At 43.2% G+C, this 20,725-nt stretch overlaps 1 protein-coding gene across 1 annotated transcript; it reads right to left on the bottom strand.

Annotated features, from left to right (window-relative positions):
* Positions 1-2,615: 2,615 nt before the first annotated feature.
* E2F8 (E2F transcription factor 8) lies at positions 2,616-17,471 on the bottom strand. Its single transcript, XM_090263215.1, has 12 exons — positions 17,454-17,471; positions 15,448-15,726; positions 14,972-15,128; positions 12,969-13,283; positions 12,608-12,769; positions 10,506-10,643; positions 8,866-9,069; positions 8,464-8,551; positions 7,664-8,195; positions 4,195-4,327; positions 3,695-4,089; positions 2,616-3,304 (listed from the first exon to the last, which is right to left on the bottom strand). Exons 1-12 carry the CDS (start codon positions 17,466-17,468, stop codon positions 3,122-3,124), a joined length of 2,601 nt encoding a protein of 866 aa, XP_090119341.1. The 5' UTR covers positions 17,469-17,471; the 3' UTR covers positions 2,616-3,121.
* Between the last annotated feature and the right edge of the window lie 3,254 nt (positions 17,472-20,725).

Genomic DNA, 20,725 nt, shown 5'->3' with positions numbered 1-20,725 from the left:
CATCAGATTCCAGGGAGGCTGGCCTAGCCTTGGTGACAAGGCCACCCTTGCTGTAACCTCCAGTTACAGCCCACTGGGCTCCATCCAGTAATTCCATAAGAGGGAATCAGAAGGCAATTCAAAAACAGAAATTGCATGCTGGGAAGATAACTGTGTCCGTTACTGTGCTATTTGGCATCTTTAAAGTTGCTTCCAGCTCTAAAAATGGGCAGTGCTTATCCCATGAAAGCCTTTGGGGTTACCACATCCCCATGATGTTTGCATCTATGAATGCCTATAAAACCAATGAACATTAATAAGACAGACTGGAAGAAGACAGGTATAAGCACTAGCATATTATTAGTTGTCCCGCTGGTGATAACTGTATCTCTATATAATAGTAGTTGCATCAGTTCTCTATTGCTGCATAACAGTATCACCACAAAATTAGCATCTTAAAACAACACAAATGTATTGTCTCACAGTTCCTAAAGGTCAGGTGTCCGGGGCCAGCTTAGCTGGGTTCTCTGCTTAAGATCTCATCAGGCTGCAATGAAGGTGTCAGGGTCGTGGTCTCATCTGAGGCTGGACTGGAGAAAGGACCACTTGCAGGCTCACTCAGGCTGTTGGCAGAATTCAGTTCCCTGTGGCTCTAGGTAGGACTGAGGATTTTAGTTTCTTGCTGCTTGTTGGCTGCAGGCCACCCTCAGTTCAGAGGCTGCATACAGTTCCTTCCTGTGTTGGGCTCCCCAACATGGCCACTTGGATTCCTCAAAGCTAGCTTCTAGCAAGGAAGAGACTCCAGCAAGACAGGCACTACAATCTTATGTAAGCACATAATTGTGTACATATAATCACACACATCCGATCACCGTTACTGTATCCTGTTGGTTAGAAGGAATTCATAGGCCCCACATATACTCAAGGGGAAGGGTCACACAGGGGCATAAATACCAGGAGGTGGGGGTTAGGAGCAAACCCATGAATCTGTCATGAGCTACAGAACTAAGGGGGACAATCCCCCAAGCTGCCTTGAAGTCTAACATTACCTCTTTCTGTGCATCTGATTTCGCTAAACCTTAGACCTGGGGAGGTATTTGAGGTGGAGACCTGATGAGGGGTCAGAACAAACCCCCACCTCCAATCTCTCTAGCTCAGCTACAGGGAGAGGGAGATGTAGGAGCTTAACCCCCTCTGAGCTACTGTGATTATCTTTCTAGTTGGTGTTTCCCTCGAAGTTGTCTGTGTACAATTGAATCTAGTGGCCTCCACTGAACTCTATCTTTTGTCCTTATTTACCATTTGGTATATTTTTGTCTTTATTGTATGGAAATTCTTTCATTTACTCACATGTCCATGTCTTCCTCAACTATACACAGGTAGAAAAAAGTAGGTTTACATTTGTGAGTACATGAAACAGAGTTTATTCTTGTATTATTATTTATTATTGTATTATTTATTTGTATTACAAGTGTAAACTTACTTTTGCCCAACCCTTGTATTAAAATAAGCACCTAAAGGCAGGACCCATTCACATGTCCTTCAAGTAGTGTAAAAGGCAGAGGTACTTTGGAATAGCTCATTTTGGTTCTCTAGTGCTGTGAAGGAAGAGGGGGGTAGGTCTCTAGGTTAATGTGAAACTCTCCTCTCTTAGTTGTACTTGGTTATGCAAACACAACATGTATATTTATGTATATTTGAAAGGGGTGACCTTACAAATGCCCAGATTACCCTGAAACAATGTGCTTGGTTCTATGAGAGCTGCTAGGCTTGCATCTGGAGGCAGGTGGGTAGTGGATAAAGAAGGCCCATAGACGTGGTTGAGTCCCTGCATATACTAGCAGTGTGACTCTGAACTTATTACTTTAACTTCTGAGAGCTTCAGTGACCTCATAGTCCTAGCTCATAGAGGTAATGCCTTTAAAATGAATATAACAGTGCCTAGCAAACAGTAAACATACAGGAAATAGATATGACGATGATCCTTTAAGACCCTGACCAGGGAGGGCACATGTCAATTCTCAAGGTGCAATTCATCCCGTAACAAAGAGGGGTCAAGGAAATGCACATTTAATACATTGTAGCTCGTGTCTTCTCTTGGAGCTCATGGGGTTTAGTGTAGTTTCTTGGGTGTAGGGGAAATCAGAAATCTTACTGCTCCTTTCCCATTCCTGGAGCTGAGCCATTCACAAAGTGTGGTGAGAGGCCTGTATCTATGGCCCCTCTTCTGTAGACAGCAAGAGGCCTGGGGTAGATGCTGGTGGTGCCAGGGCAGCCACCTAGCTCCTTTCATTTCTAATCTCCCAGAGCATGAAGGAAAGCACATGGAATTTAGCTGAGTGACCTTGGTCAAGCAACAGGGACTTGAAGCCATTTTCACTTCTGTAAAAATGGGCCATATGGAAGATCAAAAGGGAGGCAGAATTTAGGAACATTTTGTAAACTCTGCATATCTAAGGGAACCCAGGGTGTATTCTCCATACCAAGAATTTGCACTGGAGGTTAGTTAGATAAATTTTCATTCGCTCCCAATGATGCCCTAAGAGACCAAATGAAAACGTTAAATACATTTTAGAAATGTTTTAATTTTAACAATTTATGATTAAAAATACATTTTATAAATAATTTTTCCATAGACTTGATTGAGGATTGTTGCAAACTTTACAAAAAGACATTCTGCAACAAAAACAGATTAAAATTACAAAAAATATAGCTATAGCCCTCCTATTTAAAAATACATTATACATCACAGCTTTTTCTTTGTGCAAAGTTTAAGAGAAGGCTGTGTTAGGCACGTCACATATTCGAAGAGAAGTAAACTTTAATACAGTTACTTTGCATAATGGTATAGTATAGGCACAGTGAAATAAGTCATTTTTCCCCCCTAGAAGTTAATATACCTTAGTTCAACATTTTACTTTTATTTTTTAGGACTGACGGATGAATTTAGTTTAAAAAATATATATATGTGTGTGAGTGTGTGTGTATGTGTATATGTATGAAAACAATTGTTTGTTTTGAAATTAAGTAAACCCCCAACATATTTACAGTATTTTCAGAGAATGTATTCTCCAAACCAGCCTGAGTATATCTTCTATAGTAAGCAACTCTTTAGAAAACTAAATGAAGCCAAATTTGTCCATTAATGGACATCCTCTGTTGAGACTTCCAGTTTTCGCTGTGGGACAAAGAGAGCTCCTATTGAAGTTTTATTAGCACCATCAAAATCCACGCAGGATGAGCCCATCGATTTCATTGGTCCACCTGGGGTACGGAAGAAACTTTCGGCCACTAATTGCGACCCTTTGGGTGTTACTGGAACAGGCTGATGGGAAAGAGAGGAATGGAAAAAAAGAAGTCAAACCCACAAACAGGTATGCTCTAGCAGCCTTAGAAGACTGGACTGGAAGAACATGTCACATGGGGGAGCCCAGCACACTTAGAAATCGGCTAGGTAAGCCTGGATGAGTTTTACATTCTCAGCCATTGTTGAGGCAAGAAAAAAAAAGAACAACAAAAAACGCATGGGATCTCAATAATATGGACTCCTTGCACACTCTTCCCAGGTTTGGAAAGCGGGTAGGCCTTCAATCTCCTCACTCTCCCATCCTTTCCCTCTCCAAAGAGGAAAAGCAAAAGCAAGTCTCCCATGACACTGACATTTGGGACTTAATAACCCAAGGGAAAAAAATAAGTTAAATGAAAATACTCTCACCTGTGGAGCCCCCGTCACAGCAAGGGATTGTCCATTCAGTAGGTTCTGGCCCAGGACTGGAGAGTCATACCTGGTGGCCCGTCCTTGCTGACAGCCTGCATTTTCTGGTATGACACTAACAGCCTCTATTCTTGGAGACATGGGAACAGTTCCGGGTCCAGGGCTGGCAGCCACCTGCACACTGGGGGAGAGGAGTCCCAAGTGCTGCAGGGTGAAGTTTACAATGGCTGAGCTTGGGTTCTGGACGGGAATGGGGTGGCCCGAAGTGAGAGCCGGGCTGTTCCCCACAGGTACGGCTGCCACGGAAGTTGGTGAGACCATTAGCTTCAGAGGCGTTACATGAAAAGAGGGAAAATTAACAGCAGTGAGTTCAGATGATGTCACTGGAATAACACCTGGAATGAAAGGGAGGAAAATATCTTAAAAACATAGGCATTTGACTGAGAAGCTTAACTGAACTTCAGATAGACCCATGTTTGGTGTCTTACATCCACACTCACCTGCAATTGGGGAGCTGTAGATCCTGTGGTTTGGGGAATTCGTACCTGAGTTTTCTTTATTATGCAAAATGGACTCTGCCCCCAGGGATGAGCACTGGGTGAGAGGGATTAGGTATCCTGATGGGAACAAGGTCTAGAAAACAAGGAGGAAGGACTAATTTTACAAACAAATACTGGAAAATGGCATGTGCCTTCCAGGACTAATATATCGGTCTCATTAGACTAATGCCTCCAAACTATACAGGCTATAGGCAGGTACCTTCCCTCCCATTCCAACACTTGTCCTGAATAGTACAAACCATGTGTTTCTTAATGCCCTTTGTGGCCTTAAAAAATGTCCAAAACTACTATTGAGTCTGCTTAGAGTAGGAGTCACCCAGCAGACCCCCTTCACACTGACATCCTAAGTCCTGCTATCAGACTGCTTGGTATGAAGTGGTGTTGTCAGAACCAAGTTAATGCAGTTGCATGTCATAATGGCACTGCTGTGTGACTATTGATGGTTCTGGAATTATATAGAATGGTAGTTCCCAAAGAGTATTCGGAGGGACCCTAGTTTCATGGGATGCTAGCAGGCGCTGCTTGAATCATGCTCAAATATGCTTGGGAATTCAACAAAGGAAAATGGTGTTTTAATCAGAGAATTTCTGAGGGTCTTTAATAATGGCATACATTGTAAATCTTCAAGGGGGATATCCAGCATGTAGCACTTCCCAGGCTACCTCGCATCTAGATTTCTGGTAGTATCAGAATTCAAGGAAAACATTTTAAGAAATGTTGATTTAGAGAAGGGGGTTGCCAAACCATGGGCCAAAATGTAGCCTTCTGTCTGTTTTTGTAAATAAAACTGACCTGGAACACAGCCATGCCCATTCATTTATGTATTGTCTATAGCTGCTTTCCCATTTGTTTTTTCAATGGCAGAATTGAATAGGTACAACAAAGACCATATGGTCCACAAAGCCCACAAATTTTACTATCTGATCCTTTACAGAAAGATGTTTACTGACCCGATTTAGAACAAAGAAGTTATACAACCATAGATTTGTTTCTAATACTTCAGGTTCTAATGATACCAAGCAAACATAGTAATACAAACTAAAGGGCATGGCACCAGAATTCAAAAACTACAGATAAAAAAAGAGAACTGATTAATTCATATTAGTAGACCCAACTATCATAGAGCAAAAACTTCAGGCAATAAAGTTATACACCAAATGGAAATGGCCAGGATGTTAGGTCGTGTGTATCTTTCCTCCGCCTGCTAGATCATTGTATTTTACCAAATAGAGAAAGCCATGTGTGGCTGAACTGTCTGAACCGTCTGCTTCATGCCAGCAGGACTGGCAAAGGCTAAAAGCAGCTCTTGTAATCCGGGAGTCCTCCTTTTATCTTCCTCCAGATCTTTCTTGTGGACATTGTTAAAACAACAGTCTACACTTTGATCTAGTTGTTAATAAGGTCCTGTCTGTTCCTTGGTAACCATTAAATTCAGAAATTCAGAATCCACAATGCTGAAAGTGTACCACAAACTTTAAATTTTGTGTCTCAGATGCTTTGCACTGTTCATAATCTTTACTGGTGGGTTCCTTGAAAGCTGCAGGAATAGAAATTTATAACGGGTGAATTTAGGGATTTTGCAAATCCTCCTTGCTATTGTTAATCCTATTTCCTCATGGTACAAGTTACTCTGGTTACTGGTTTAATTCAATTCTTCAGCAAAACCTGTAGTACTCTAATAATAATTATTTTAAAATTTTCTACAAATTACATTCATCACAACATCTTCTAACCTATAATGCCAATTCCCCGCCCCCCTTTTTTTAAAATTGAGAACTGTTAAATTAGCAGGATGAATGAATTTAACGTATTTCAACTTGCATGTTATCTAATCTAGGCTACATTAGCCCTCTTACCCTCTCTTCCACATCTTATTTTGTCTTCACTATAGCTCTTATTATTCACTACCTGATCTGTTTGTCTGATTTGTACACTGTCTTCTCTCCACCCTCATACCTGTGGCTTCGCAGTAAATGTTTGTTGAATGAATTGACATACAAATTTACATATTTCCTTTGTTCTGTTCAGTTCATGCTAAAAAGAAGTGGGCAGACTGAAGTCACAGAGATGAAAAAAGGAGGGGGACATGGAAAATATATTCACTGAAAACCCTAATCCTCAATATGAGCAATAGCAGACCGTTATTAAATTACCTCATTGGCCCAAAGACATTATGAACCTCTCAGAAAATCCAATAATCCAATCAGACTAAAGCCTCATAATTTCCCCCCTAGCATGGGTATTAAATGCAAAATGATACTATACTTAGATATTTTGAATGGTTACCAGGAGGCCATCCTAAGGGAAGACTTGACAAACTCTAAAGCCTCCTTAATAACAACAGTTACAGACAATACCCTTCCTCTTATATGCTACCTTAAAAGAATCACAACCCCTTTGCGTACATCATCATGTAGTAAGTTCACCTAGCCTCATAAAAAACGATGATATGGCCCTGGGGCAAGTACTCAAAGGCAGCCATCACCAAAGGCAGGTGCTGGGTTTGACTTGGTCCAGAGCACAGTGCTTTACACCCAGCAGATGATCAGGAAAAACTGGTGGAACAAATTCTTCACAGAGGTGGGAAAACAAGATGTAGAGAAATAAAATAACTGAGTTAACAGCACGGACAAAATAAGAGATGAACTTCTGCTTCCACATTCAGTGGTGGTCATTTGGTGATCATGTCTTTCATGTATAATTGTCCTAAGCGAGGAAAAGGAGATAATGTAGGTAAAAGTGCCTAATCCTTCTGACATCTGGTGTGTGGGTAGGCAGCCAATAAATGTTAATTCCTTCTTGATAAACGCCACTTAGGAAAAAAAAAAAAAGAGATCTGGAACATCACACTCCCTAGAAACCAAATGTGTCATGTCAAATACACCTACAATTTGCCAGGATAAGGTTTTGCTATTTCACAAAATAGAAATTTTGGGTTACATTTTGGAAAGTAAAAAGAGGAGAAACAAGTTATCTTCTAGGCAACAGATGCCAGTTACATGACATCAAACGAGTATTAGGTAATGACTCAGAAAGCCAGGGTCACCGGAACCCTACGTATCCATGCATTCATTTGGGGTTACATCTACTTGTAAATTATTTAAGACTGTCATGACAGGTGTGTGCATTCCAGTATGTGGTGGAGAAATGGACTTAAGGACAACCACCTGTGGTGCTTTAAAAAGAGAGCAAATAATCCCTTCCTCCAAAGGTTAAATTTGTCCCTGCCGTCATCCCAGGCAGGGGAATTAGCTGTCTGGGGGCCTTGTTTGAATTAAGGATGCTAAAAAACAGTTCCTTGTCTCTGGAGGGACTGCTCTTTGCTGTGGTGAATTTCATAAGCCACCAAATCCTCCTCTAATCAATTGCGGAGTCCCTAAAGTTTTGTCCAGTACAAGGGTATACTTACTGTGGAGACATTTTCATGTCCTTTTAAGTCCTCTTTAAATTTCTTTTTGGAACCACTGTCCTCGGCCACGCTTGCCCTCTTTGAGCCTCTTTCTCCAGCAGGCTCCCTGTCTCGGTGCTGTGCACCCTGTCTCTCCGGCACTGGCAACAGGCTTCCAGGCCCGGCGGAGGCGCTGGGTTTGGCGGCATCGTTGGCTACTTTCTCGGTGCTGGCATCTGGGCAGTCATCTGATCTTGTAGCTTTAGAAGAGGGGGTAGGGCAGACTGTTGGGCTCAGGCCTTGGGGTGGCGCCATGGTTTGGGCTTGGGCAGGCTGCAGGTAGATGGCATAGGATGGGCCTGAAGGAGCTTGAGGTAGGATCACAGGCACTGCCGATGGCAACGGGCTGGGGATCAGAGGGACCACCCCGAGGGGCTGGATGAGGGCTGGTGTGGTCAGCTCCAGCTCAGCAGTCACTGGGGAGTCCAGGGGGGCCACTGGTCTGCAGTGCCCAGATCTTGCCAGCTGTAATTTTGTTTTCTTTCTGGGTTCACTAAAAGATAAGATTTAAAACATCATATTTTCTAAAATGTTCTAAAAGAAACATTTTCTCTAAAATGTTCTACCACTTTATATAATCCAGACTGAAGCTCTGCTTTTATGAAACTAGCAGATAGCCTCTATAATAATTGCATATGAGTTAAAGAAAAGATTGTCTCACCAGTATCCAAGGATAGTGTCTGTTCTTACATAAAATAAGTAATCGTAATGATGCAACTAGAAGTAATTCATCCTGTTACTAAAGAGCATTGCCAACCTACCTTGATTGCTCTTCTAACTGCATTTTGCAAATAGCGGCGAGCTGAGCCATTTTATTTGGGACGGGTGCAGAATTCTGAGAGCTCTCAGCTGGAAAAATAGAAAGAAAGGAGAGGCTGGTCAAAGCAAAAAGAATAAATGCTCATGAAGATGACACATCGCAGAAGCCCAAGGAACAGAAAACAAGCCTCTCCCCCGAAATCACACAGCAATTAAACGAAAAACCACACAAACTACTTTTTATCCTTTAATTCATACCCAACTTAGGCTTAAACTGGGGTTAGGCATATGGATATGGAAACGATTCTCTAACAAGTCCCATGGGAAGCAAGCAAGCTTAAAAAACAAACAAACAAACAAACACAAATAAAAAGGAATTCTTCCGAGCAGAGCCCCGAACACACCTTTGTTGGTCTTGATAGGGCTACTGGGAGCCGAATTTATCTTTCTCCGATCACTTTCTATGCTCTTGACCAGTTTGATAAGAGATGGGTGTCGAGTAAAGTTTGGCTTCCCATGTGTGGAAAAGAGGTTTTTGGCACAGTTCTCTTTTGAAGACTGCCTTATTTCCAGGTCTGAGGGGGAGGAAGGAATGGTGGGGCTGAGCCCTGAATGACAAAAGGGCAGGGTGTTAAAACATGGGAGATTCGTCTTCCTTTTGGGATGGCAAGTCAAAGCATAGTTCTAAAATGATTTTAGGATCTAAGTGGCCACCGTTGCAGAGCACCAATTATGTGCCAGGTACTGTTTTAAGGCTTGTATCTATGCAAAACCTTGTTTATCCTATTAAATGAATTCTGAGACAAAATGTCACATTTAGCATTTCTAAAACCCATTGTAACTTATAACCAGTGGTGTGATACAGTGTAATTGTTAGTGTTTTTTTTTTTTCTTATTGATATATAAAAAAATTGTGCATCTTATGATCAGTGGAGTCTTAATCTGATGAAATATGGTGATCCTCACTGATATGAACTGAATATTGTTTTCTTCTCCAAAATTAATATGTTGAAACCTAATGCCTCAATATAATACCAGGAAGTGGGCCTTTGGGAGGTGACAGATTAGACCCCACAGAGTTCCTCTTCTACCACGTGAGGCTACCACAAAACAAGACTGTCTAGAATGCAGGTGCTCACCAGACACTGAACATACAGGTGCCTTGCTCTTGGAAGTCCCAGACTCCAAAACTGAGAAACAAGTTTCTGTTGTTTATAAGCCGGTCTATGGCATTCTGTTACAGCAGCCTGAACACACTAAGAAACTCTTAACACCTCCACTAGGGAGGTATTTCTCAGGAAATGCATCCCCATTTCAAAGACATTATTAACCAACGGAATGACAGGCTCTCAGCGAGCAGAATGTGAGCCTAGGATAGGAACTCCATCAGTGTGGCCCCAGCGCCTGCACTCCAAATCCCTGCGCCAAAGAACCTCTCTCTGAGATTACATCCCAAACCACAATAACCCCACAAAGGCTGCATGGTTCTTGCTATTTCGCAGGTGAGGAAACCCAGCCTCAGAGAAGTCATGTGCCCAAGGCCACACAGCTCATAAGCGGCAGAGCTAAGACTGGAAGCCAAGTCTCCCTCTCCCTCCATGGCCCATGTTTTTGCCACTTGCCAACAGTTCCGTGTGGGAGCTTTGGTGGAATGCAAAATGTCAGAATCCCAAAGTTGAGACGGGGACTAGAATATTGATACTGGAATGAATTCACTTCATATTCTCAATGTGCATAGGCTCTGTTATGGTCACGAAGAAGCATAATAATGACAGCAATAGTATCTTAATGTTTTGTGATGCTTTCAACTTTTTCAAATCCTTTCACATACAGATTCTACCTCCTGGACACTGTGGGAGGTGGTTATGGACCTTGGTTTGTTGATGGAGCCAGCAGCCAAACTTTCCGTATCGGCACTCATCTTTGTCTTTTCAATCACTGATGTATGTTCACGTGGGAGTGTGGGTAGGAAGGGGGAGGGAGACAATCTCTAAATACACGTTAATTCAAAACAATGAAGCAAAGAACTTAAGAAACCACATACCGCTGGGATTAGGACTGATTTCTGGGCCTGTCCATTTAAAAGCTGGTTTTCGACCTCTTTCTTCAGTCACATGAACTTTCTTGATAAGATCCAGGCTACTCAGGACATTAGCGATATCATATAACCTCCTAATTTTTGCTGGGGGAAGAAAAGCTTAATACCAGTTAATGGAATAATGAAACATCAAAGGGCTCTGTTTCATAAGGATTTCATATATTCAAAGAGCCATCCTAACCATCAATGTCAGAAAGAAAAAATGTGACTCTCAAGAGTTATACTAGTGATACTCCTTTAATTAAAACAAACAAACATAGTTTTAAATGTTGAAAAGACTCAGTTACTGCTGGTGCTACATTGTGAAACAACTAAAGCACACGTTGAAAAAGGAAAAATGACTTAATGAGATAACCCTGTCAGGAACTACATTATAGATTTTTTGACAAGAAGTCACCATTGCTAGGCATCTTCTAATGAGGATTCAGGAGAATTTTATTAACAAAAGAAAGAAAGCATCAATGATAAATGTATTGCTTTCCTGTTTGTGATATTTTATAACAATGAGGTTGATTTACTATCATAAGCATGGGAAGTTCCATAGACCATTGAAATTTGTGAATTATTATATTGTCCTTATGTAATATGCAAAGCACAGATTTATTAATCCTACGGAACTTAGCTATCTTAAGTAGTTTAGTTAGAAAGTCTGCTTTTACTTCCAGCTTGACAGTACGAAATTATAAATTGAGCCCCTTCTTCACAGCCATGCCTGACAGTTCTAAATTCCCTAGGGATTCAGCAAATTACACAAGGGCAATTCCTGGACAGGTTTCCACGGCTGTGTCTAACCAGGGAAATGGAGAGCTGAAAACTGTCTAGTGACTCAGAAAAGCAGGCAGCCCATCAGTGTTATCAGGACGTGTTTTCTGAAATTGTAGATCTCCCAAGCCAATAGCCAGCATTATTGTTTTTCTCTCTACTTAGTTTTGTCTTGATTGAGACACTATCAACTTGGGGATGTCTGAATATATTGTCATAGGACTGGTAAAACTCTTAAGGATGGGAAGAGGTCTGTGTGACAGCACCCAGGTATTCCCACAGCCTCTACTGTTGCTTGGGGTGGCTCTTCCTCACCATACAGCTAGGTCCCCAAAGCATCCCACGTCCAGGCTAGCCTCATTTCCTATTTGGAGGTTTGCTGATGCCTCCAGGAGAGATGCTGTGAGCAGACCCTTCCCCATATACTGAGCACTTCTTCCCACACCCTCTCTCTACCTATGTCTCTCCGTGGAGGCTCCTATAAAATCTGTTTTAGAAGAGAGGGCAGAATTCTGCACCAGGAATCCAATCTATAATCCCATTCCAACTTCGAGCAAATACTCTGGCTAAAACCATTCTTTCAAACTGGCAAACCAACTGTGCTGCAGGTACTTCTGGGGACAATTTTAGAAAAGTTATTTGTACTCTCTCATGTGAGAGAGAGTGGAAAGAGCGGAGACCAGGGTACCAGTCCTATTTTACAATTTACTGCTCATTTAGACTTCAGGCAACTACAGATTGTGTATTAGTGAAATAAGAACAATGTTACGGTATCAAATGAGGTAACTTTTAAGGAACTGTTTGTAGGTCAATGTGTCAGACAAATAAGAGTAGTTACATACATATGTTTGAATCCTACCCATTTGTTAAAGCAGTATGATCATGGCTTCTGGGGAGAAGTGAAGATACAAAAGCATAATTAGAGAAGATTTGTTTATATAGCAAATGTATTTAGAAATCAGTTTGTAATTGAGATTCTGTTGTTTAAGAATAGATCCAGCCCTGGCTGGTGTGGCTTAGTGGATTGAGCTCCAGCCTGTGAACCAAAGGGTCACTGGTTTGATTCCCAGTCAGAGCACATGCCTGGGTTGTGGGCCAGGTCCCTAGTTGGGGGCGTGTAAGAAGCAACTGATCATTGTATCTCGTGCACATTGATGTTTCTTTCCCTCTCTTTCTTTCTCACTCCCCACCCCCTAAAAAAAAAAAATAAAGAAAATAAATAAATAAAAATCTTTAAAAAAAATAAAAAGAATAGGCCCAAAAGTCCATGGAGTCATGACACTTACTTTTAAACTTGCTCTTATCCAAATCTTCCACATGGTCCTCCCCAATTAAAATCTTGGCAGCAATTTCTAGGCTTACTATTTGAGGCGTTGACACCAAAAACAACATCACGAATTTCTGGCTCATCACTCTTAAAGACTTGTCTTTGCGGCTGTTTACAGAAGCTTTGAAGAAGGATGAGGATTAAAGAATTAAAATTCATGAAGGGACAGGTGACTTCTAAAGTAACAAGGCTAAAAATACTACCACCTGATCATACAGTTGACAACTGCAGCATTTGAACGTTAAAGGCAGCAGTAGCTTTAGAGCAGTGTTTCCTAAGGAACCTTTTCTTTAGACCTCAGCTTTCAATACATCTCTCACCTGCCCGAAATTCTACTCCAGGGAGTTCAACAAAACACATGTCTGGGTGTCCATTTTGGTCAGCATTTGCTTTGACGATATGATCATCTATACTGTAGCTCTTACTGAAGTCAAACTCTTGTTCATATTCTCTCTTCTTGATCATCATAATCTGCTCCGCGTATTTGTTTTCCTCCCCGATGCTTTTCAAAGTCCCGAGGGTTTTGTTGAGATTATGTCGCCCGTGCCAAGTATACCTGTTTTTGGCGAGGCGGCTCACCATGTGTAAACTCTCTAGGACGTTCACGATGTCATAAATGCGTCGACGCTCAACATCTACAAAGAATGAGCAACTGTATGTTACTAGATCAGATTTTGTAATGTGTATAGAATTGAATAACTTTTTCCCCTATGGCTTATTTGTCAGTAGGTTCTGGATGATACAACTTTGCTTACATTCAACAAAGGTAAAGGTGAAAAAGACATGCTCCTGTGCTCAAAGGATACAAATTAATTAATATGAATTAGAGGTGCCATTTATTGAGGGCCTACTATGTGCCATACAGCTTTTAAAAATGTCTAGCCTAAACTTGTGAGGTAGGTATTTTCTGCAGACTTTAATGATGAGGACATAGAGGCTCAGGCTGGCTAACTGGCTTGCCCCAGGGCACAGAGCCAGTAAGTGGCAAAATCAAGTCTTTAATACTCTAAATGCCACACTTTACAACCTGTTTCTTATGTTACTCCCCAACACACACACACACACACACACACACACACACACACACACACACACACACACAGCTGTCATATGATGGGTACCGGGTGCTGAGATTTCTTGCTGTTCCTGGAACCTACCAGACATGCCTTTGCCCAAAGGCTTTGTGCTCTGTTAATCCTTCTGCTTGGAATCTCTCTCCCAGATGTCCTCATGGCTCTCCACCTCGATTCTTTCAAGTCCTTGTTCAGATGTCATCTTCTGAAACTGAGGCTTGACCTGACCACTTCATTTAAAATCGCATAGCACACCTCCAGCAGTCCTGATTCATTCTCCTTTACCCTGGTCTACATTTTCTCTTTTTCCATAGTATGTATTATCTTCTCACATACATTATAATTACTTATTACTTATTATGTTCTTTGAATATTATCTAATGTCCCCCTAGAATGTAGATTCTACAGGACAGGCATTTTTCCTTTTTGTTCACTTATGTTATCACAAACTGCTACAACACTGCCTGGCACATAGTAGGTGATCAATAGATACCTGCTGAATTACAAAGTACATCCTGCAATGAAGTGTATGTGAATAGATGAATCTCAATTGCATATTTTTTAAATATGAAGTTAAGCTGACATTTATAAACATGTATTAGAAGGGCAAAACTTTATGGCATAATAGCTATCTATTAAAATATCCTGCATTTCTCTTCAGTTTCAGATGGTGATATTTTCATGACTGCAAAGGTACCCCAAATTTGCCAGAGACCTCTTTTTATTTATAACCAGATTTGACTCTATAAAGAGAGGACTAAAAGGGGGCAGGGGAACACAGTCATTTTGCCAAACACTCAGAAAACGCATTGGTCCTCAGAATAGTGCTGGGTGGCTAGGGAGTGCTCACGCCTTGCTCCCACACAGAAGCTGATGGTCATCATAAACTATGAAGATACCATTCCATACACTGGGTCTTCAACCCCAGAGCCAAGAGCGAAGTTCTAAGCTGTAGCTGTTATGAAACAAGTCATAAAACAACGTTGCCTTCCTTTAAAGCTGCAGAGCTTTGGAAATGCGGTCAGAAGCAATCCCCATTGTGATTTTTTTTTTTTGCTTGTTTAAGAGTCACTGAAATTGGAAACTATACACCTTTATTCTTAAATTAATAGGGCTTCCAAGATTTATAATTCTCTGTGGCCTTCTTTGTGTCATTACGAACACTGGCTAGATGAGTGTGGGTCTGAAGGAGTAGGTCCAGGAAGTCACTTTAACTATAAACCATTTCAGTAAGCTGTTTGCATACTTACTAAGTTCCTCAGCTACTTCATCCAGACAGATGTCATTATTCACGGCAGGGTTGGGATAGTTAGGATAGCGTGCTAAGAATTTATGACACAACAATCCTAAACTTTTCTCTTTCCGACTTGGTTGGGATTTCTCGTATTCGTCTCCTGATAAGTGTTCCTACAAAGGAAGAAGTAAATAATGTCTTATTCTGACATAGTCTGACAGACTTATTAGGGGGCCTCTCCACTATGGCTAACACTGGTATGAGAGCTTCACTTCAACAGCTGCTAAACAGGGGTGGGGGGAAAGCTGGGGAGCCAGTATACACTGCTTGGCAGATCTAAAAGGGAAGCTTGAACTGAAAGGAAGTCAAAGGTTCAGAATTCCATGCTATATTGGATGGGGTCCAAACCTTTCTGTTGCTTTATATTGCTGGCATTTCTGCAATAGCTACTCTTTTCCTGCCCCCAAACCCTCCAGTCCTTTGCAAACCTACGTGTAAACAATCTTTGGGCTCTGGTAATCCATTTCTGTCGTCAAACAGCCCCCTTTTCTGATCTCTGTTGCGGATCTCAGGGCTCACAGCACTGATGAGCATTTTCAGGTTGGCTGTTGGTGTCCAGGGTTCTCCCTGGGAGGTTTCCTTGGGCTTGGTGGGTGTGGTTAAAGGGCCAAAGTCAGGCTGGATCTCTGTCAACACTAGATTTGCTGCAGTGGGTTCATTCAGAGGTGTTTTCATCTGTCCCCTTTTATGTGGCTCAGAAAAGAGATTTTCCTAGTTTAAAATAATAATTAAATTTACTGTAAAACAGGATTTAACAGACAGCTTTGACTCTAGAAATTATACAATAAATTCAATATTGCTAAGGAAAAGAATGCCTAATGAGATTGTAGAGTTGATTATTTTAGTCATTATATCAATACTTGTCCATTCTAAAAATTAAATTTCCCATTTAATTTCTGTAGCAAAGCACGGACTTAATTTTTTCATCTTCTGTTCCAAGGATTAAAAAAAAATTCAAAACATGTATTTTTATGTTGAAATAATTTTAGGTTTAGAGAAAAGTTGCAAAGATAGCATAGAGAGTTTCCATATACCTTTCACTTAGCTTCCCCTAACAGAAGTGATACTTTTAAATGATCCCAAACTTTTAGGAATTACCTTCACTCATGAAACTAGCAAGTAAAGGACTCCATAGCAGAAACCATGTCCCATTCATCTGTGTATACATCTAGCACAATGGCTTGCATGCAGTAGGTGCTCAATAAAACATCATTGATATAGAAGTCAGAGAGCCCTGGAGGTGAGGTTGAGGGCTAGAATGTGGTCAAATTTGTTGGCAAAATCCAGAGTGCCAAAGAGTAGGATTTCTGACCAGAAAGCGCTGCCCTTTGAATACCTACCCCTTCACTTTATAGATGGAGAAGTAAAATTAGTTATTCAAAGTCATAAAGCTACTTCCTGGCAGCAGGACGGATTGCCACTGAGACGTAAGAGGGTAAATTGACAGTAGTTCCTAAATAAGATAATGAAGACCAGTTTTTTTCTACTTTTGGCCACTGGGGACTTCACACATCTTTCCAGTCTATTTTAAAGAAAATGCTTGGAATGACAAGTGAAAGAATACAGAGACATACTAATTCCTCAATGACTTTAGAAACAAAGATGAATGGGACTATTTTGTATGCCTGACTCCTTAGGATTTATCAAGTGCTTTTCCATTTGAATTTTCACCAAATTCTACAGTCCTATTCTGCAGAAGAGGACAGCCAGGCTGAGAGGTGGCACAGGACTTCAACCCTCAATCCAACTACGGTGCTCTTACATGGAAGTCAGTGTGAGTTATCCAGTGGGAAACTCTCCTGAGCATGTGCACCTGAGAGGTGCTGACCCAAGAATGGGGTCTTTCTCAAGGCTGCTGTCCTTTACCTCAGGCTAGCAAAGTAACAGCAATTCTCTTATTTCACTAATATATAAAACTTTTAGGAAATCTGCATATTTTTTGTTAACCTAGCAGTAATTGGAACACCAGTCAAGACGCCCCCCACTGACAATTTTTTTGTGATTTTACAAAAATGTTTTTCTCTCAGTGTTCACAGCCCCCACTGTTAAAGAAGCTGGTGATTTGGTAGAAAATTATCTTAAAAAGAAATCCAATCTCAAATCATGTCGAATGCACTTTCTGAATTCCTTTTGTTCAAGAATTCTCAGAAATACCATAATGATATTAACAAATTTTATTATCCTTAAAAAATAACTTTTCTTTCTGCTTACTTCTTTGAGACTTCCACCAAATCTCTTATTAAAAACTAGAAAGATTAACTCTGGGCAACTCTCTCCCTCTTGAAAAGTTAAATTTCCCTTCCTTCTGGGTGTTTACAGAGGCTAACTAGAAGGGGATGTGGCATTAATAACATATGACATATTGAAAAATTATGAGTTAAATCAGGATGATACTGCATTTAAAACTGCGAGGATGAATACTGAAGTTAAAAAGTTACCTTTTCGTTCTCCATCCTGTGAATTTCTCATACATTTAGAGTTCCTTAAAAAAAAATCTAAAGTTCCTCCCAAGATCCTGATGGTTCAAGTAGTCCAATCAATTCTATTAAAAAGTTTAATATCCTTAAGAAAAAAAGGAAACAGAAAAATTAAAGAAAAATAAAAGCAGGAGATCCGTTGAAAATTCGTTCATGGACACCACAGGCTACGGAAACAAAGACTAACGAAATCGGACAAACTGCATTTACATTTTATTCCGGACCAGAGATATCCCCGATGGGCAGGAAACACATCAAACGCCAGTAAATTCCTTCAGCAAACCGATCCGCTGCTATGAGACGTCAAGCAACCCACAAATTTCCAGTGACAGCCCTTTCTCACCTTGAGAGACGTCAGGCCATTCTCGGGACCCCACCGAACGGACTGCAGTAAGCACAAGCAACCACCTAAGTCACAGATCAGGGCTTGACACTGAGCCCGCGAGCCCAGCTTCCGGCTAAACTGACCCGACCCTAAGTATCTGGATAAAAGTCTGCATTTTGATGCCTGAATTTCTTCCGACACACACCTGCATGGGGCTCAGCAGTAAAGTCTTGGGAAATAGTTTGATAGGAAACTTCCATATTAAGTTCTTAAACTCCAAACGTACTCTGGGAATTTAAAGAACGCGTTATGATTCAGACTTTTAATAAAGACTTCCTAAAGTTGCAAAGCGCTATGTATTCGCTATTCGGTTAGCCAATTCATGCCACAATGTTGGACCCCACCCTGGAAGAATGACTGCCTTTGCCCAGTAAAGCAACCAGGTAAAGTCCGGCAGGCGCCATACGCTCCGCGCGCAGCACATTTTCCCCTCCGCCTGGTCAATTGCCCCTCCCCCCAGGCCCAGTCAGCGCGCCGCGCTCCAGGATGTTTCCGGACAGCGTCCTCGCGGTTTCCAGGGCAACGAATCCCGACCAATCAGAGAGCGTCTTCAGGCCTGCGATTGGTTGGCGGTGCCAGGGCGGGCACGGGCCTTCCGCCTTCGATTTAAAAATTTGGCGCGGAAAGCCTGACCATGGCCGGCACCGCCCCTTAGCTGCGCGGGGCTAGAGCGCGGGCAAACCCGTGCCCGGAACTACTGCATCCTCGCTCCTCCCCCTCGCTTGCCCCCTCCCTTCTGCGCGGGAGCTCAGCTCCTCCCTCCACGGCCCCCGGCGGAGCGAGAGGCGGGAAACGGCCGCGGCTGCCGCAGCCCTCCCGAGCTCTCTCCCAGTGGTGGGTCAGTTGGGCGCCGCTTCCCTCTGCGTCCCGCTGACCTGTCAGTTCACCTCACGGCTGGAGCGGGCGGAATCTGAGCGGGAACTTCTTGGCACCTCTTCCCCGCTCAGGTTCCGGAGCCCGCGAGTCGAGCCTTCAGTCGGTCCTTACGCCGCGCCGAGGTGGGTGCTAGAGGGAAACGCCGGGTCCCGGACTGGCGGGCCGGCGGGAGGGCAAACGGAGCGTGACCGTCCAGGAGCAGTCAAGGCCCCGATTTGAAATTAACCCGCTCCCCGCGCGAGCCGATCCCGCGGCCAGGGCGGGCCGCTCCCCTCCCCCACGCCCACTCTTCCCGGCCCCGGGCATCGCGCGCCAATCCGAGCCTCCAGACCTGAACCCGCCGCGAATCACGGAGTAGGCACCGCCCTCAGGTCCCGCCTCTACGATGGTGTTGGGGGGAAAAGTTCAGCAACTACCCCCCTTTTTAAATTTGCAAGCACCCCCTCCTCTTGCTCAAATTTGGGGAATGAAGTCTGGCCCTCCCGGGGCGCGCGAGCTGGCACGCGGGCGCTCTGCGATCCCCTGCCCAGCCCCAAATCCACTCACCTGCTCTACAGATCCCATGCCAGAATTATTCCCTCTTCTATCTCTGGCATGAATTACTGTGCTGTCCACTATCTACCCCATGGCTTCTAGAAGAAATTGGTGTTTGGAGGGAGAGGCTTGGCCAGCTGGTGTCCAAATTCGATGGGCGCGGGGTCTTGTCCGAGATATGAGAACTCAGGTGTGTGGACAGGATTAAGGTTGAACACCCTCCAAGCTGGGTGTCCACCGTTCTCCTGGTCTCCCACTTGCTCCTCCCGTTTCCCTCCCTGTCGTCTTCCCTCGCTTTCCCTCTTTTTCCTGTTTCCGAGTCTCGGGCAGCTTCAGCATCAAACATAGTTCTAGACTAATACTACGATTGGGAGACGTTGTAGCCCAACGCGCTTCGTTTTTACAGACGGGGAAACCGCTGCCTGGCTGGCAGCGCTACCTTACCTGTACCTGGATGGTTTTCGTCCTCGTTGGCTTGCTCCTCTGTTATCTGCCTTAAAGCGTTTGCTCTTTTCTGAGGATCTGTGTCGGAGTTGCCGGACCGCATATATTGCCCAACTGCACCTAGAACAGGGCGTCCATCTATCGACTGTTTGGTTTGAGCGCTTCCTCCTCTTTTGTAATCTCGCGTCTCTAAACTACACTAAACCCAGGGCTACGGATACCCTAATCCCGTCTCATACTTATGTGTCAATGAATCACCCCGGGCTGACTTGCTGCGCGGGACTTTATATTCCCGGATGCGATATAAGGGCTGGGATGGTGTGATACTGAGGCTGCGGTCGCTGTGCTGCAGCGACCGGCCGTAGGCTCAGGGACCCGGGTGACAAGCAGTGACTCCCGCCGGCGAAACTTAATTTCAGGGAGCGCAGGGTGACCGCAGCTAACGGTGGTGGCTCTGTTCTCCTCGCTGCCAGCCGGTGCGCGCTGTCCCGCCTTCAAGGCAAGTGTTGCTCAAGGAAGTGCTTGGACCTGAAAGCTGGCCCTTGGTGTGATGTCTATAACTCAGATTTAAAATAAAGTGAGCGTCACAGGGCAGGGCCCCACCACCGACAGCACTGAACAGCAGTTCTTACTGAGCCCCCCATACACTTTTTCTGCAGCAAGGTTCAGTTATGACTACATCAACACAAGGTGGGTAGTTGGTGCTTCTGCTTTAGCCACTATATGTTTCACAGATTGTGGTGTCGCCCCTCCTCCCTCCTGCACCTATAGGAGTGCTCCTGTTCAGCTCTGCCCCACCTACTTTAAGTTTTTACAGCCCAGGGGTCCTCTTTAAAGGGACTCTTTTTAGAAGCAGCTGAGCTGTTCAGAGGTGGTGACTAATGGGCTCACATCTGTGATCTATGGGGCCATTCATACCCCAGGTGTCTGAGTGCCAAATGCTTGTAGGGCAGATAATACAAGGAGCAGCCATCTCTGGTGACAGTGCTCAGAT

Source organism: Furipterus horrens, unplaced genomic scaffold, assembly GCF_987537825.1.
Source record: "Furipterus horrens unplaced genomic scaffold, mFurHor1.1.pri manual_scaffold_2, whole genome shotgun sequence".
NCBI lineage: Eukaryota > Metazoa > Chordata > Mammalia > Chiroptera > Furipteridae > Furipterus > Furipterus horrens.
Note: the sequence above shows the minus strand (reverse complement) of the source record. Positions and strands in the feature narration are given on the sequence as shown.

Excerpts from the sequence above, each read along its gene's own strand:
- E2F8 (XM_090263215.1), bottom strand. Across the intron at positions 13,284-14,971 it reads TGAAGTAGCTGAGGAACTTA|ATGTTGAGCGTCGACGCATT; the intron begins GTAAGTATGCAA and ends CATTCTTTGTAG. Across the intron at positions 3,305-3,694 it reads CTGTGACGGGGGCTCCACAG|CCTGTTCCAGTAACACCCAA; the intron begins GTGAGAGTATTT and ends CTTTCCCATCAG.